Source organism: Mauremys mutica, chromosome 1 (genome assembly GCF_020497125.1).
Source record: "Mauremys mutica isolate MM-2020 ecotype Southern chromosome 1, ASM2049712v1, whole genome shotgun sequence".
Classification (NCBI taxonomy): Eukaryota; Metazoa; Chordata; order Testudines; family Geoemydidae; genus Mauremys; species Mauremys mutica.
Window position 1 is genome coordinate 265,864,778 of NC_059072.1, and position 18,360 is coordinate 265,883,137.

Below are 18,360 nucleotides of genomic sequence, written 5' to 3' on the forward strand. Positions count from 1 at the left end.
CAATTTTTTAAAGAATTATGAATTCTTTTGAGTGTCAAGCAAATTAAAATATTTTACATTTTCTTACCTGAAGATGACAATGTATTGTTTCTTTTTTTAACACTTTTAGCTATGTTTATATTCCTTGTCCAAGTTGGGTCTTTGTAAACCAGAAATCATGTAACCGTGTATATGTTCTAAATAGAGAGGAGGCCACTGAAGCTCTCATATAGGCCTTTAATTAAAAAATACATAATATATGTAAAATATTAATTCCCTTTTGTTTCTTGTAGTTGGCTATTCTTGGCTTCCACTATTAAAAGATGGGAGAGTAGTGACAAATGAGCAGCACATTCCTGTGTCAGCTAATCTTCCATCAGGCTATCTTAGCTATCAGGAACTTGGGATTGGCAAGGTATAGTATCTGGATAGGTATAGAAGTATATTTTTTTTCTCTGTGTTTCAGAAAAGAGAATACAAGAAATAAAATGGGCTAATGTTCAGTTCTAAGCTTTGTAAGAATTTTAAGTAGCCATTTTCCAGTCAAAACATTTATTTTATGACTGTTCCAAGATACAGATTGTGTGACATAGAATGTATTGCAGAAGAGATGCAACTGATGTGGAGTCCTAAAATAAATAAATTAGAGAAATCATATGAGCAAATCCTGTCATTTTGCTTCACATGGATTTGAATCAACCTGCTCCCATATAGATTTTTATGTAATCAGTGTTTTTTTTTCTGTTATCCCTCATGTGTGGTATCTGAGGAGCTTTTAAATATTGTGATAGGGTTTTTTTTAATAGTGACAAATTGGATGTTGTCTGTGTGCAGAGAAAAATAGACTAATAACATAAAGAATTTAAAAAACAACATTTGTGTAAGCAGTTATTCTGTATTGATTCCTGCTCCTGGTATAAGGAGTATTCCCTATCTACCAAATCTGTTCTTTCTCTCTTGATACACTGAAAGGTCCTCCATTTGTTTCAAAATCCAGTGGTAAAATTATTGCCATTTGTTTAGTTACCTTTAGTATATGTAACTTAAAAATGAACTATCATAATTTTGTTACGTCCATAGTTTTGGGCTTTTTATTAGAGCTTCTTTAGTGGTTGTGTGTGTGCTGGGAATATGCATTTGTGTAGCAGAATAATATTAGGGAAGGTAATAAGCATTTCAAGAGTATTCCATTTTCACCCTAAATATTCCCTGTCGAAGAAAAACTCAGTTCTCACTTTTTGTTTGGATGCAGCAAAATCAAATACTTTATTATTTCTCCAGTAATTACCATGGAGGGAGAGAGTGCCATAGGACACAGGGTACTGGACAGGTCTCTCAACTGGTAAACAATCACAGCAAGCCTTTATACCTTTTACAGACAATTTCTAGCAATAATACAGACAGTAAAAAGCAACAAATACATTTTGTTTATACATAAGCTTTCCTGCTATCTCACTAGAAAAACAAGACTGCAAGACTGCACATTGCAAGGTCGTAATAACTTTCACACAATTCACTCTGTCTTACATTATCTTGCTTCCTCACGTAACCAGGGTCACAGTTAACCTAACTCATGCTAACTAACATTCATTAAGATCTCTTCAAAACCTTGTTAATTATTTACTGGCTTCCACATCCCTTAAAGTTTTATAATCTAGAATAGATAGACTAAGACACTCTTTAATATTGGTGTTTGTTCAACAAGTGAAGCAAATGTTCAGTTGTGGTTGCTCCACACACACATGAACTGGGAATATATGTGCGTCATTACGTTTATGATTCGTTGGCCAAGATTTTGTGCCTAACTGATGGTCCATCCATACTAATTCCAAGGTCTGTCCACTTCATCTCATCCAATGAAAAACTTCCCAATTAGATCGTGACATACTTTAAATTAAATTTAAATAAGAAAAAAGCTGTGCAAATTCATCTGAAGTTCTTTTCTTAACTTTTATTAGAATGTCACCTTATCCATGCACTTCTCTTTCAATAAACTTCTCACCCAAGAATAGCCCTTGTTCCACAAACTGAATCTTGGAGCTGTTAAAATCCTACCTGCCAGCACTGTCAAAGCAAAATCTGTAGATTATAACTTTACATAAAATCATAAAAAGATGCCAGTGCAGAAGGGTCAGGGGAAGAGATGCAGAAAGTAAAAGGGGAATTCATTGAAGGGGGAATGAGGCAAGGGGGGGGGGTGGCGGACCTCAGCTGAGAAGAGGGAATTAATTGGGAGAATTGTTTCTCCCCCTTCTGTGTCCAGCCCTCCCCACCACCACCTTTTCACTCTCCAACTTCCTCCCCATCTCCTTGCTTTTCATAATCCAGCCATGTCTATCCCACCCTCCCCTTAATTTTTGGGAAGCACTTAGCTCTTCACCCTCTCCTCCCAGGTCTTAGCATCCGGAGGACTAGAATGTTTAGATGCAGGATCAGGGATGCTAGAACAGTTTGTATAGTGGGGGTGCTGAGAGCCACTGAACCAGACTAAACCCTCTATATCAGGGGTCCCCAACCTTTTCAGGACCAGGGACTGGTCATGCCTGTGGAGGGAGCGCTCGTCCCGCGGCTTGGGTAGACCTCCCGCAGGCGTGCCTGCGGGAGGTCCACCGGCTCCGGTTGAGCTGCCGCAGGCATGACTGCGGACGGTTCGCTGGTCGCGCGGCTCAGCTGGACCGCCCGCAGGCATGCCTGCGGCAGCTCAACCGGAGCCGGTGGACCTCCCGCAGGCGTGCCTGCGGGCGGTCCAGCTGAGCCGCGCGACCAGCGAACCGTCCGCAGTCATGCCAGCGGGAGGTCCACCGAAGCCCCGGGAGCAGCGGACCTCCCGCAGGCATGACTGCGGAGGGAGCGCTCATCCCGCGGCTCGGGTAGACCTCCCGCAGGCACGCCTGCGGGAGGTCCACTGGGTCGGTTCGCGGCCTGGTTTGTAAGAGGCCGCGGACCGGTACCGGGCCGCGGACCGGGGGTTGGGGACCCCTGCTCTATATGATGGAAACCACTTCAAGCCAGGGGGTGTGGCAGCACTCCTAGCATGCCTAGTTCTAGCACCTATGCGCAGGGCAAACAGGAAACAAGAGCTCCCCAACAGGATCTCACTTCAGCTGAGTACTGTTCTGACATTCCCAAATGAGAGGGAAAGGGAACACTGACTGCTACACATTCTAAGATACCAGTTTATCTTCGTGCAAGCAGCAGCTCTAATTGACTGTCCTTCTCAAGAACAGCCAATCAAATGAGGATTTCTTGTAGTCCGGGAGGTTTCCCCATACACTTAAAGGAGAGTCAGAAAACCCATATCTTACATGAAAAGTCCACTGAGTTAATTAGCCTATATAACCCATAAAGTTCATCCATCTGCAGGTTTTTCATGTGATGCCAATTTATGGGACAGTTGGTCTTTAAAAAGAACCATTTCTAATTGAGTAACTACATACATACTTCATAATGATTTTTAGTGGCATTGCCATCCAATTATTCATTGCACAATTTTACTTGATATGTACAAGTTTACAGTTTATAGGATAGTCTGAAATGTCTGTATATATGGTATGCAAACCACTGTCCTGTTTTGGGTTGGTATGCTGACATAATATATTATTTTTCCTCTTTGTGTGCAAACAGCATTCTGGTCCTGAAATTAAATGGGTAGATGGAGGCAAACCATTGTTAAAAATTTCTACGCATCTAGTTTCTACTGTCTACACACAGGTAAGTTTAAAACCAAAACAAATATTTTATGATTAATGTGTCTTTGTAGCATGAATACAATATATAAAGGATACAAAAGAAACACACACAAGGCTTCCAACTCCCATTTTGTGCCTCTGAAAATCTTCTCCATAGTTAATATATAAAACGTACTGTATGCTGCAGTGGATTTTAAAATGATTATCCAGAATACAAAGCCTTTTGTCTAAGTCATCTGTTCACATTTGAGTCCAGTCCCTTTTTTAACTAAAGTGAAAAGTGCCAGTCTCAATCTAATTCCAGTTATTCACATTAAAACTATCACAGTGTTAACTGACATGCTTGTTGGCAGTGTAAGTAGAGAGCTAAAGGACTGAATGGTCATGGAGAGTATTCTCCCATCTGACAGCTAAAAGTGGTTCTTTCAGGTCATCTTGAGATATAAAAGCATGACAGTGTGAGAAAGCTGCATGGACAATAGCTTTACTGTATTGATCTGAAGATAAATATGATTTTAATCTCAGCTACTCACTTGACATCTTTGACAAATACTAAAAACATTTACTTAAAATTTAAAAACAAAACAAAAACTGTAGTTACTTTTGCCCTGCTGGATGTGGCTGTCTTCACATATACTTGTATCTGTAGATTACTGTATTTTGGATTAGTATTTTGGGTTCTGTACTGGTAGAATCAAATACAGGACTTAGACAGTACATGCTTATTACTGTTAATCAGGGCAATTGTAGTATTTTTTTTCACCCTGTCAATTATTTCAAAGGAAATATACATGCCATTTTGTGCAACGATTGTTCAGTAATGGATCCATTTAATGTGGTTGAAGTTTTTGTCTGTTTGTTATGCACCTATTTTATATTGGCACTTGGAAGTGCTAACCGGAAACTAATTCTTATATATATATAATATATACACATAATATGTATATATTACTTTGTTCCTCTTTTGATTATGGAAGTAAACTTCTGTTATTGCTGATTAACTTTGGTTCTCTTGTTTTTGGTAGGACCAGCACTTACACAATTTTTTTGAATACTGTCAGAAAACGGAGTCTGGAGCCCAGGCCTTAGGAACTGATCTTGTAAAGTATCTTAAGGTACAAAACAGCAATGATATAAGAGATTTAATAAAATTGGGAAATCGGGGAGAGGACTGTGGTCCTATCAGTTGAGGGTAGGGCTGTAAATCAGGGTGTGATAATGATGGAGTTTGGCTAAGTTTAGCCCCCAGTCACCTCAGCCACCTTCTCTCAAGATTGATATAGCTTGAACAAAAAAGTAAGGTTCCCACAGGAATGTTAATTTAGCGAAATTGGCCAGAATTTTAAAATAGATGTTGAAGGCCCGGCACCTAAATCTATTTATTTTTGTAAGTACATGCAGCTCTTGTTGACTTAATTATGGGTACTTAGCCCCTCAGAAAATCAAGCCACTTTTTAAGAGGCTGAAATATGGATTTAGGGGCCAAACTTTATGCATCTGCATTTTGGCCAATGTGACTACATTAAGGTTAACAAAACATCAGCTTCAACGTGTTGCCTCTGGAGAGCAGAAAAATAGTATTGTGGTTAAGGCACAGGACTTGGAGTCCAGAGACCTAGTACTAATCCTGGCTTTTCCATCAATTTTCTGTGTGACTTGTACAAGTCATCTTAATCTCCTTGTGCTTCACAGAGGATGACTGTCTGCATCACAGAAATGTAGTAAGGCTAAATTAATGGATGTTTGTAAGGTTTATCATCTGTTACTTAACCCTCAAAGGTACAACTGAGATTAGGTCTTCAGTGTGCCTGGGCACTGTGCATACACACAGTAAGACATTATCCCTGTTCTAAAGAATTTACAGTCTAAATAAGCAAGGCTTAGAAAGGGTGGAAGAAAGGAAATAGTATTATGTACATTTTAAATATGGAGCTGAGACACACAGATGATGTGACTTGCCCAATGTCATGCAGAAAGTCTGGAAAAGCTGAGAATTGAAGCCAGCTCTTCTGTGTCCCAGTGAAGTGCATTAACCACAAAACCATCCTTCTTTCCTGAAATTATTTTTAAATCATCAAATGTCTAGTGCCAAATAAATACACAGCAGTATTATTATATTTAGTATATAGGGCTTCCAAATTTCAGTTTTAACCAGTAATCACCAATAAAACACTCAGAGACAAAATAAATGAAATCAATGTTTATCCAGTCAGTAAACACTGATGGGGGGGAGAAAAACAGAGGTAGTTTCTTGTATCTAAGGGCTTGACTACGTGGAGCAGTAATGCAGACTACAGGGGTGTGATTTTTGAATTCCAGTAACGTGTATGCATTAACTCAGTGATACTCAGAACGTGGCTCTTAAGCCGCAAGATGCTCTTTAATGTGTCTCCTGTGGTTCTTTGCAGCATATGTTATTAAAATACTGTGTGACTTAATTATTAACCAATCTAAGTTATTAACCAGTCAGGATGCTTTTACCATGTTATTAACCAATTGCAGCTGATAAAATAATAATACTTGTTCAGTCATTTTGCTGTGAATATATATATATTTTTCCCTTGTCATACTATTTAAATATGAATATATAACACTATAGTAAATGAAACAATGAACTCACACTACTGGGGCTCTTTTGAGTAATGTTGATCGCTAATTTGGCTCCTGAACCACTGAGGTTCGAGTATCACTGCATTGACTGGTCCATGTAGACCTTGCTGGTGTGCACTAAAGGTTCCCTAGTGCACTTGATCATAGTTTATTGCTCCCAATGCAGCATGCATGATTACCTGCCCTATGGGAAGGTGTCGTATGTGTGCATTCGGTGCAAGGAGCTCCTGGCCTTCAGAAATCATGTATGGACTTTGGAGACCTGGGTGGCTGAGCTGGAGAAGTTAAGGGAGACAGAGAGGTACATAGAGGCAGGGGCAGCTCTAGGTATTTTGCCGCCCCAAGCACGGCAGGCAGGCTGCCTTCGGCGGCTTGCCTGCGGGAGGTCCCCGGTCCCACGGATTCGGCAACACGCCTGCGGGAGGTCCGCCGAAGCCACGGGACCAGCGGACCCTCCGCAGGCAAGCCGCCAAAGGCAACCTGCCTGCCGCCCTCGTGGCGACTGGCAGAGCGCCCTCTGGGGCTTGCCGCCCCAGGCATACGCTTGGCGTGCTGGTGCCTGGAGCCACCCCTGATAGATGAGACTTTCTGGGACACAGTAGAATGGTCCCATCCCTGGTCTGTTGAGGAAGATGAAAGCCTCAGATAAGGAGAACATCCAACTGAAGCAGAGGGAAATGTGCGGTGGCCAGCACAACCCTGTGGCATGGGGCTTCCCGCAGCTTCCATTGTCCAGGAACAGCAAACAGCAGCCACTGGGAACTGCGGGGAGCCATGCCTGCAGGCAGTCAACATAAACACGTCTCGTGGCCTCCCAGCGGATTACCGTGATGGGCCGCGTGCCGAAGGTTGCCGACCCCTGCTCTATGTCCTAGTAAGAAGGAGAGTATGGAAGATGAAATACAGTTAGGATCTGATGAGAAACAGTCAAATGAAAAAAAGTCTTATTCAGTTAATCATGTAATGGGAGACAGCTAAAAAGTGACAAGCTTTTAAAATGCTTATATACCAATGTTAGAAGTCTAAATAATAAGATGGGTGTACTAGAGTGCCTTGTATGAAATGAGGATATTGATATAATGGGCATCACAGAAACTTGGTGGAATGAGGATAATCAATGGGGCACAGTAATACTAGGATACAAAATATATCAAAAGGACAGAACAGATCGTTCTGAGTGGGAGAATGGCACTATATGTGAAAGAAAGCATAGAATCAAATGAAGAAAAAATCTTAAATGAACCAAACTGTACTCTAGAATCTCTATAGATAAGAAATTCCATGCTTGAATAATAAGAATATAGCCGTAGGGATATATTACCAACCACCTGATTGAGATGGTGATAGTGACTGTGAAATGGTCAGGGAGATTAGAGACACTATTAAAATAAAAAACTCAATAATAATGGGGGATTTCAACTATCCCCATATTAACTGGGTACATAGAACCTCAGGACAGGATGCAGAGATAAAGTTGCTTGACACCTTAAATGACTGCTGCTTGGAGCAGATAGTCCTGGAACCCACAAGAGGAGAGGAAATTCCTGATTTACTCCTAAGTGGAGCACAAGATCAGGGCCAAGAGGTGTATATAGTTGGACCGCTTGGTAATAGTGACCATAATATAATTAAATTTAACCTCCCTGTAGTAGGGAAAACACTACAGCAGCCCAACGCTGTAACATTTAATTTCAGAAAGGGGAACTACACAAAAATGAGGAGGTTAGTTAAACAGAAATTAAAAGGTACATCACCAAAAGTAAAATCCCTGCAAAGCTGCATGGAAACTTTTTAAAGACACCATAATAGAGGCTCAACTTAACATAGTAAGAGGACCAAAAAAGAGCCACCATAGCTAAACAACAAAGTAAAAGAATCAGTGAGCGGCAAAAAGGCATCCTTTAAAACTGGAAGTTAAATCCTAGTGAGGAAAACAGAAAGGAGCATAAACTCTAGCAAATGAAGTGTAAAAATATAATTAGGAAGGCCAAAAAAGAATTTGAAGAACAGGTAGCCAAAGACTCAAAAAGAAATAGCAAAATTTTTTTTAAGTACATCAGAAGCAGGAAGCTTGCTAAACAGCCACTGGGGCCACTGGACAATCGAGATGCTAAAGGAGCACTCAAGGATGATAAGGCCATTGCGGAGAAACTAAATGAATTCTTTGCATCGGTCTTCACAGTTGAGGATGTGAGGGAGATTCCCAAACCTGAGCCATTCTTTCTAGGTGACAAATCTGAGGAACTGTTCCAGATTGAGGTGTCATTAGAGGAGGTTTTGAAACAAATTGATAAACTAAACAGTAATAAGTCACCAGGACTAGACAGGCAGCAGAGTCTTGTGGCGCCTTATAGACTAACAGACGTTTTGGAGCATGAGCTTTCGTGGGTGAATACCCACTTCGTCGGATGCATGTCAGGACTAGATGGTATTCACCCAAGAGTTCTGAAGGAATTCATATGTGAAATTGCAGGAATACTAACTAGTCTGTAACCTATCATTTAAATCAGCTTCTGTAACAAATGACTGGAGGATAGCTAATGTGACGCCAAGTTTTAAAAAGGTAACCCCGGCAATTACAGGCCAGTAAGTCTGACTTCAGTACCGGGCAAACTGGTTGAAACTATAGTAAAGATCAAAATTGTCAGACACATAGATGAACATAATTTGTTGGGGAATAGTCAATACTAGAATTCTTTGAGGGGGTCAACAAGCACGTGGACAAAGGGGATCCAATGGATATAATGTATTTAGATTTTCAAAAAGCCTTTGACAAGGTCCCTCACCAAAGGCTCTTAAGCAAAGTAAGCAGTCATGGGATAAGAGGGAAGGTTCTCTCATGGATTGGTAACTGGTTAAAAGATAGAAAGCAAAAGGTAGGAATAAGTCATCAGTTTTCAGAATGGAGAGAGGTAAATAGTGGTGTCCCTCAGGGGTCTGTACTGGGACCAGTCCTATTCAACATATTCATAAATGATCTGGAAAAAGGGGTAAACAGTGAGGTGGCGAAATTTGCAGATGATATAAAACAACTCAAGATAGTTAAGTTCCAGGCAGACTGCAAAGAACTATAAGAGGAGCTCTCAAAACTGGGTGACTAGGCAGCAAAATGGCAGATGAAATTCAATGTTGATAAATGCAAAGTAAAGCATATTGAAAAACATAATCCCTACTATACATATAAAATGATGGGGCCTAAATTAGCTGTTACCACTCAAGAAAGAGATCTTGGAGTGATTGTGGATAGTTCTCTGAAAACATCCATGGCAGTCAAAAAAGCGAACAGAATGTTGGGAATCATTAAGAAAGGGATAGATGATAAGACAGAAAATATCATATTGCTTCTATATAAATCCATGGTGTCACGGAGTGTGGGGAAGTCAGGGCCCTGCACCCCCCACTTCCTGCGATTCCCAGCCAGCCAGTAAAACAGAAGGTTTATTAGATGACAGGAACATGGTCCCAAGGAGGGCTTGTAGGTACAACCACAGGACCCCTCAGCCAGGTCCCTCTCGGGGGCAAGGATATTAGACCTGACAGGTGTTTATCTAACCTGTTCTTTAAAACCTCTAATGACAGGGATTCCATAGCGTCGCTAGGTAACCTGTTCTAGTTTTTAACTACCCTTAAAGTTAGAAAAATGTTCCTAATATGCAACCTAAATCTCTCTTGCTGCAAATTAAACCTATTACTTCTTTTCCGTAGAACAGGTGATTATCCTCTTTATAGAAACCTTTTACATATTTGAAGACTGTTATCATGTCCCCGCTCTTCTCTTTAGCCTAGAGAAGCCTTCTGTTCTCTAGACTAAACTTGCCTAGTTCCTTCAACCTTTCCTTATAGGGCTCATTTTCTAAACCTCTTATCATTATTGTTGCTCTCTTCTGGACTCTTTCCAATTTGTTCTTGATTGTGGTGTCCAAAACTGGACACAGTACTTCAGCTGAGGCTTCACCAATGCTGATTAGAGTGGAACAATTAATCCCCCACCCCATGTCTTAGATACAACACTCCTGTTAATGCATCTCAGAATGACATTTACCTTTTTTGTAACAGCATCATACTGTTGGGTCATATTCAATTTGTGATCCACCATAACCCCCAGATCCTTTCTGTAGTATTGCTGCCTAACCAGATATTCTCCACTTTGTATCTGTGCATTTGATTTTTTCCTTAAGTGTAGTACTTTTCACTTGTCTTTATTGAAATTTATCTTACTGATTTAAAACTAATTTTCCAATTTATCAAGATCATTTTCAATTCTAATCCTGTGCTTGCAACACTTCCCGTCTTGGTGTAATCAGTAAACTTTATAAGCATACTTTCCACTCCATCATCCAAGTTGTGAATGAAAATATTTAATAGTACTGGACCCAGGAAAGACCACGGTGTAACTCCACTTGATATGTCCTCCCACTTTGACAGCAAACCATTGTTAGCTACTCTTTGAGTTCAGTCTTTTAATCAGTTTTGAATCCACTTTATAGTAATCTAATCTAGACCACATTTCCTTAGTTTGCTTATGAGATTGTCATGTGGGACTGTGTCAAAAGCCTTACTATAGTCCAGTTATATCATTCCTACTGCTTCCCCCTTTTCCACTGGGCCAGTAATCCTATCAAAGAAGGGAATTAAGTTGGATCTATGTTTGCCATTACTTATCACCTTATTCTCCAGATTTGAACAAATTGATTGTTTAATAATTTTCTTCCAGTATCTTTCCAGGTATCGAATTTAGGCTGACTGGTCTATAATTTCCCAGATCCTCCTTTTCCCCCTTTCTTGAAGGGGAAAGTTCTTTTTCTAAGTAGATTGTTGAGGAGTTTTGAAAATAACATTAAATGGCTTGACTACAAGGAAGTAATATTACTACTCTATTTCTTTCTCTTAGAGTCTTCATGCTATGGAGGGCCATGTGATGATAGCTTTCCTGCCTACAATTCTAAACCAATTGTTTAGAGTTCTCACTAGAACTACTCAAGAGGAAGTTACAGTCAATGTGACACGGTAAAGAATTTAAGTGGTCCAGTGTGTTTAAATGATTAATGGTTTGTGCCCCAGATTTCTCCGTGTGGTAGTAAGTTGCAGAAATGAACTGATCTGTAATCAAAGTACACATTTTTGTGACAGCAGAACATAATTTTTTTCTGCAGTTTTATGTTTATTGTTGGTTTCTATCTTTTTTTAGGGTTATTATACATATTGTTGCGCAGTGCCATGAAGAAGGGTTGGATAGCTACTTGAGGTCATACGTCAAGGTATACAAAATAAAACAATTCGTTTGCTTTTTTAAAAATAATCACATAAAAAATAGTCAGTTGCATTTATTTAAATTCCATGTTACATTCTGTTTCCTTTTTCCTGCAAGTATGCTTATAAAGCTGAGCCTTATATTGCTTCTGAATATAAGACTGTACATGAAGAACTGACCAAATCCATGACAACAATTCTTAAACCATCTGCTGACTTTCTTACAAGCAACAAGCTACTTAAGGTATTTGTTGAAAAACTTTTACTTTTTCCTTCTTGTTTCTAATAAAGCAGAGCCTAATCCTCAGAACTGAACTGTTAAGAAACAATATGTCATCTCTTTCCTAGCAGATGTTGTAAATAGCTACTTGTATCCAGGTTTTCGTTGGCTGTAAAAAGACTAATTTAGTTTGGAAATTGTAGACTAGTTTTGCAGTTTTATATAATGCAATAATTTGGTTTTCTTTTCAGTATTCGTGGTTTTTCTTTGAAGTTCTGATAAAATCAATGGCTCAGCATTTGATAGAAAACGCTAAAACAAAGGTATGTAGACTTATATTTAGACCATTAAGAGCCTTTTATAGCACAGTTTCCGCCTTCATCAGTTTTTATTACATGTTTTTGCTGTATATAAGAACACTAACTAGAGTTAAATTAAATAGCTAAACACTTTGTTAACCCAGAGTTAAGGATGCCTGGCAATAGTTTGTGCCCTTCCAGAACACTGAGTTCAGCAAAATACAAATTTGTGAAAACCAGGAAATAGAGTTAAAGGTACACATCTGTGCAACCGTAACTCTGCCTCCCTGAAGCTGGTAAGAGCCACTGATGATTACGTGCATGCACTCCAGCTGCATTCACTGTTAGGTGTAGCTGTAGTGAATGGTAGAGAAATAGAGCAGCTTGGAAGAGTTGTAATTGTGATATGAGACAATCAAAGGGACCGTGTCTCTCTGGGGATGTGTGTGAGGCCCTCTCCCTGACCCCGGCATGTGTGATCAAAGGAAAGGTGCATGCTACTGTGAGAGATCCAGTATGCCTCATTTCAGCATTGCCTTGTGTAGCCAAGCCCTTAGATGTCATTGTGTACATAAGGGTAAAGGTGTTGTAAAAGGGATTGAAGGACTCGTAAAATTTAGCAGATGTGTTCTTTCTGTGGAGTAGGCTAAGTGTGGAAGTGTAAGTAGTCCTTGTTCTGTACAGGGCAAAGGCAGAGTGTGAGTATGTCTTATAGGTGTGTTGGGGCATCACTCAAAGAGGGCAGAGTTAGGGTTGTGTGGATGCATACCTTAACTCTGTATTTCCTCGTTTTCAAAAGTTTTTCTGAATCTGTGTTCTGGAAGGGCACAAGCTATTGCCAGGCAAACTTAACTCTGGATTAAGTAAGTTTTTTTGCCATTTAATTTTCTGGTTTTGTGAACAGAAAAAGAAATGCTGTTGGTGGGAGTTAGGCAATTTTTAATTATCCTATTGATGTGCACTTCAGACACTCTTATGAACAGATAATGTTAATAATACCTAATTCTTACAAAGCACTTTTCATCAGTAGATCGCAAGGAGGGAAACATCATTATTCCCCTTGTACACAGTACGGCACAAAGAGGTGAAGTGACTTGGCTAAAGTCCTCTAGCGGGCTAGTGGCAGAGCCAGGAATAGAACCCAGGTTTTCCAAGTCCCAGTCCACTGTTGTACCCGCTAGGTCACGCATTTGCTGCATGAGTCCCAAGTGCTCCCTCTCCTCTCATACAGTTTGTTGCAGTAGAATGGGGATAATGGATGTGTTTTGAAATGTTTAAAGTGTGTAGTTGCTAATTAGCTATTGAGAGAAATCTTAGACATGGTCTGTGTCCCGAGAGCTTGACAGTTGTATTACATGCTGGTTACAGTAAATTTAAGCTTGTGATTGATGACTGTTATGCCTCCCTCCCTCCACCATTATTCCCCACAATATGTACTCTCCCAGCCACTCAGCCCACCCTCCCCTTCCAGTCTAGTTAAGCAATTTATATTTTATAAGCCAGATGCACAACACATACAAAATGCACACAAAAAGGTAGAATCTGTGAATTTTGAATAAAAGTTTTTGTTTTGGAAGGAAGGAGGGGGGCTGTATCTCAGATACTTCTTACACAAATTATCCTAAATTTGAATCACTAACTGTACCCTGTGGCCCCATAGTGATACAGTAACTATCAAGACAATCCAGGTACACATGTGGATGGTAGAACACTTAGAAGAATCATGCAGTTCTGGTCTCCACATCTCAAAAAATATAGATTAGAAGTGGAAAAAGGTACAGAGAAGGGCAACAAAAATTATTAGGGGTATAGAGCAACATCGAGCTGAGGAGTGATTGAAAAGCCTGGAACTATTCAGCATAGAAAAAAGATGTCTAAGGGGGGATATAATAGAGGTCTATAAAATAATGAAAGGTGTGGAGAAAGTGAATAAGAAAATATTTACTCCTTCACATGACACAAGAACCAGGATTCACTCGATAAAATTAATAGACAGTTTTAAAACAGCCATCCGGAAGTACTTCTTCACACAATGCAGTCAACCTGTGGAACTCATTACTAGGAGATGTTGTGAAGGCCAAAAGTATAACTGGGTTCAAAGACATGTTGGTGGAGAATAGCTCCATTCATGGCTATTAGCCAAGATGGTCAGGGACGCAACCCCATGCTCTGGGTGTTCCTAAACATCTGACTGCCAGAACCTGGGACTGGATAATTGTCCTTTTCTTTTCATCAGCTCTGAAGCATATGGCACTGACCATTGTTGGAAAACAGGATATTAGACTGGATGAACCATTGGTCTGACCCAGTATGGCCATTCTTGTGTTCTTATGTTCTCATGTCAGGAAGCTTCAGAGAAAGTTTTCGTAGTAGTAGGGGCAGGATTGTAGCAAACGTGAGAGATAAAAAGATGCTTATTAAAAAGAGGAAGTTAGTTAAAAAGAGGGCTCTAGAGAAAACGTCTGTTAGGTAGGTTGGAAAGCTATTTAAAGGCAAGAAAGGCAGTTTTGAACTGGATCCCAGAATGAAAAAAGACAAACAAATTTCTTTGTGTCCTGTAGTTTGAAGAGTTGAGATCTGAGGTAGCCAAAGAGCAAGGCATTGCAAACATCAACACAAGAGAAAATGAAGGCATAGGTGAGAATTTCATCAGAGGAAGAGTCTCAATAGTGTATTAAAGTAGAAATATTTTGGAGATGAAATAACCCAGGTATACAGCTATAGAAGATGTGGGAGGAGAGTGCATGATCAGTGATGACACCTTAGGTACAGTTGAGCCAAATGGGTGAGGCCTGAGTTGAAAAGGATGATAGAAAAAATGGTGCAATATTGGAGGATATTCTTTTTCACAATAGCCGTATTTTCGCCTGAGACAACTAGCTGACAAAACAGCAACATATGTATTTGGTCAAGGGAGTTATTGGGAATGACTAGATAACTAAGGTATGTGTAGCTAGGTAACTTAAGTAAGAATTAGAATAACTGATTTCTAGATTACTGCCCTTAACTTTGCCTTTAAAATTGGAAATCTGTTTTAGATTTTGCCATGAAAGCAATTTCAATATGCTTCCATGATGAAACACCTAATGATTTCAAGTTCCATACTTACATATACATGCTTTGTTATCTTAAAAGAAAATTGCTTTCTACATTGGGTTCTAAATAATTCTGCAGATAGAAACTGGAGCTGGTTAAAATTCTTCATTCAAAACTTTTCTCAGCCAAAATTGGCCTTTTTCATAGTCTAGAAAAGTTCACAAAAAGCTTCTGAATTTTTCATAACTTCGATTTTTTTCATCAGAACCAGAGTATTTCATCATTTTAATTTTAGCTGTTGTTTTCTCCCTTTTCTTCTTTCCTAAATGAACTTGAGAAATAGCTTTACCTTGTCTGCCATATGCAAGGTTACTTTGGAAATTTAAAATTCTAAATGTGTATTTTAAATTATTCTTCCAGTTGTTACGAAACCAGAGATTTCCTGCTTCTTTTCACCATGCAGTAGAAACATTTGTTAATATGCTAATGCCACACATCACTCAGAAGTACAGAGACAATCCAGAGGCTTCAAAAAATGCAAATCATAGTCTTGCTGTCTTTATAAAGGTAGGTACCCACAATAATATAAGCTCTAGGCTTATTATTTTCAGTAATTTTATTTTTCTTGGATTTTCACTTAGCGAGGTCTCACAGAGCAGCATTTATGGTATAAGGCATTGTAATGGGGCATGGCTCTTCTCCCACCTTCTTCCTCTCAGAAACTGCATGGACTCCAGTGGATGTGCCTTCACCTAGCCCTTTTATTTTAAGTTCCATCCACCATTTCCACAACAATCCCCATGCAACCATCTATTTACAGCACCATTGTGCCATTTTGGCACTCTACGCAGAACCTGAGGAGAACAGAGGTCTCCCTCCCCTGAGGCCTCCATGTAACTGAGTTCAACTAGTGCTAGTCCCCCCTCTCTCCACTTGGTACTTCCTTCCTGCCTCTTTATCAGTTTTGGACTAATGGGCTAATTGGCTGATTTTTAAAGGCCTGGGGATTTAAAGGCCCCACCTCTTCTGGCAGAGGCCACACCTCTTCCGGATAAGGCCCCACCCCCTCCTCAGGACTCCAGAGCACCAGTATGTCCTTTAAGTTACTTTCACCCCTGCCCTGCACTCCGTCACAGGCATTTTAAGCATGCTTTTGTATGTGCAAATAGAGATGTATAAAAGAACAGGTTAAATACTCATTGCAATTAGAAATAAGATTGTCTAAGCAAAACAGTGTGTAGAATATATTATAAAAAATGCAGGTTTTAGTTTTGTGCTAGCAGTTGCATACTTCCTTGCTTATTATGATTTGTATTCCTTCATGGTTGTGCCATCCAATTATTTCCCCAATCCTACAAAGATTTAAGCATAAGCTTAACTTTATGCACTGGGAGTAATGCGCCTGCATTTGCACTATGTAGTCAGGATCCCAAAAGCTTTTTCTTTTTTTCAGTGAGTAAGCTCTCACAAAAAAAACAAAACAAAAAAGACAGACAAAACTAATGCTGCTGAGGTCAATATCGTGTTTATTTGAAAAGAGCCTTTGTTCTCTTTGGAATCCCTTTCTTACTCACAATTTACTTCAATTTGGGGTTATTTTAGTAAGAACAGCGTTCCATTAATTTTATGGGAATATCATCAGTGGTAACTAAGATTGTTACCTTAAAACTATGAGCACTAAAAAAGTGTGGATGAGCTTCCATAAAGCTCTATACACCTACCCTTTTATCTGGTTAGATTGTCCTTAGCTGCATGGGATTCACTTGTATGTGATTCAAAAGGTCTTTCTCCCTCGGTATTGTTTGAATCCTAACTTGTTTAAGTATGATTTTACTATATTAAAAAACATCCATTGTGTCTATTTTATCATTGTTCTGTTATGTGTTCGGTCACAATTGGTAGGAATCTCATTTGTGGTCTCTCTCTCTTTTTTTTTTAACTTTGGAAAAGGAAATTTTAAATATTTTTGAATCATTTTCAAAGGGTCTTCAAAATCAGACATAACCTCAGGTTTGGTTTGGAGGAGGTGGAGAACAGATAGAGTCCTTCACATACTACAGTGGTGGGGACCAAATAAGTGCATAGAGATTTTATATAATTTATTTAATTTACCATTCTAGGCACTACACAAACATACACGAAAACGTTGGACCCTATCCACAGAGCTTATGATTCATTACTGTAAAAAAAAAAAAAAAAAAGATTATTTTGTTCATTTAAGTAACAATTTTACACATTTTAGTGTGAAAAGGGTAATTCTATAGTTAAAAGCTTTTCCTAAGTCTACTGTATGGGCAACATTTCAAAACCTGGACTGATTGTGTTTTTCATTTTTTGAGTATCAACGGTTGCTCTATAAAATTTTCCTTTTAAAATGAAGTAACTGTACTGTACAATGCTTGCTTTTAATAGCATTTATATTCAAACTAAATTATAAGTTAAAATATTCTTGGAAGATAAACTTTTAAAACATGGATACCTAATTTACTGAACACTGCATCTGGAACTGCTTTAGAATGGTTTATATATTATCTTTTTCAGAGATGTTTCACCTTTATGGACAGGGGTTTTGTGTTCAAGCAAATCAATAACTACATCAGCTGCTTTGCTCCAGGGGATCCAAAGGTACTCCACTCCTTTAATAACTTAAACATGTGTTTCTCTTTTTGGTACACCTATGTAACAAATTATGTGTTGAGATCCCAGAATGTTCTTCAGTTACATTCAGGCATATTTTCAGATTAGTCTCCCATTCCTGTGTAGTCGGTGTGTTACTTTTTGCTTTCAAGACACCTTTGGTATTTTTGCCTCTCAGAATAGTGGGATTGGCTGTGACATCTTCAAAGAGGAAGTGTGTGACTGGTACAATTCTTTAGCATCCCTAGCTGGAAAATGGATGAAACAACATCAATGAGCACTTTATGCAAGACAATGAAAGTCTCAAGGAACAAACTGACAATAATGGAAAGCGAGCCCTCTGATATCTAAGATGTTCCTACAAATCTATGACCCTTCTAACTGCATGTGCCATGCAATCCAGGCACTCTCTTTTTTTTAAAGGGGTGCATATGATCTCCTCCAGGATCTCAAACAACTCTCAAATCTTGCATGCCATGCTACATATTTTAATTTAATAATTTAATTTAATAATTGGAGATATACCAATCTCCTAGAACTGGAAGGGACTTTGAAAGGTCATTAAGTCCAGCCCCCTGCCTTCACTAGCAGGACCAATTTTTGCCCCAGATCTCTAAGTGGCCCCCTCAAGGTTTGAATT

General features: G+C 39.3%; 1 protein-coding gene across 1 annotated transcript in view; it reads left to right on the top strand.

Annotated features, from left to right (window-relative positions):
- Positions 1 to 18,360, top strand: part of DOCK9 (dedicator of cytokinesis 9) — a 309,382-nt gene that overhangs the window by 175,986 nt on the left and 115,036 nt on the right. The window contains exons 21-29 of the mRNA XM_045009174.1: positions 273 to 394; positions 3,604 to 3,690; positions 4,694 to 4,783; positions 11,170 to 11,285; positions 11,467 to 11,536; positions 11,647 to 11,772; positions 12,000 to 12,071; positions 15,504 to 15,650; positions 17,625 to 17,708. Of these exons, the coding sequence (XP_044865109.1) occupies positions 273 to 394; positions 3,604 to 3,690; positions 4,694 to 4,783; positions 11,170 to 11,285; positions 11,467 to 11,536; positions 11,647 to 11,772; positions 12,000 to 12,071; positions 15,504 to 15,650; positions 17,625 to 17,708 (914 nt within the window). The remainder of the gene's footprint in view (positions 1 to 272; positions 395 to 3,603; positions 3,691 to 4,693; positions 4,784 to 11,169; positions 11,286 to 11,466; positions 11,537 to 11,646; positions 11,773 to 11,999; positions 12,072 to 15,503; positions 15,651 to 17,624; positions 17,709 to 18,360) is intronic.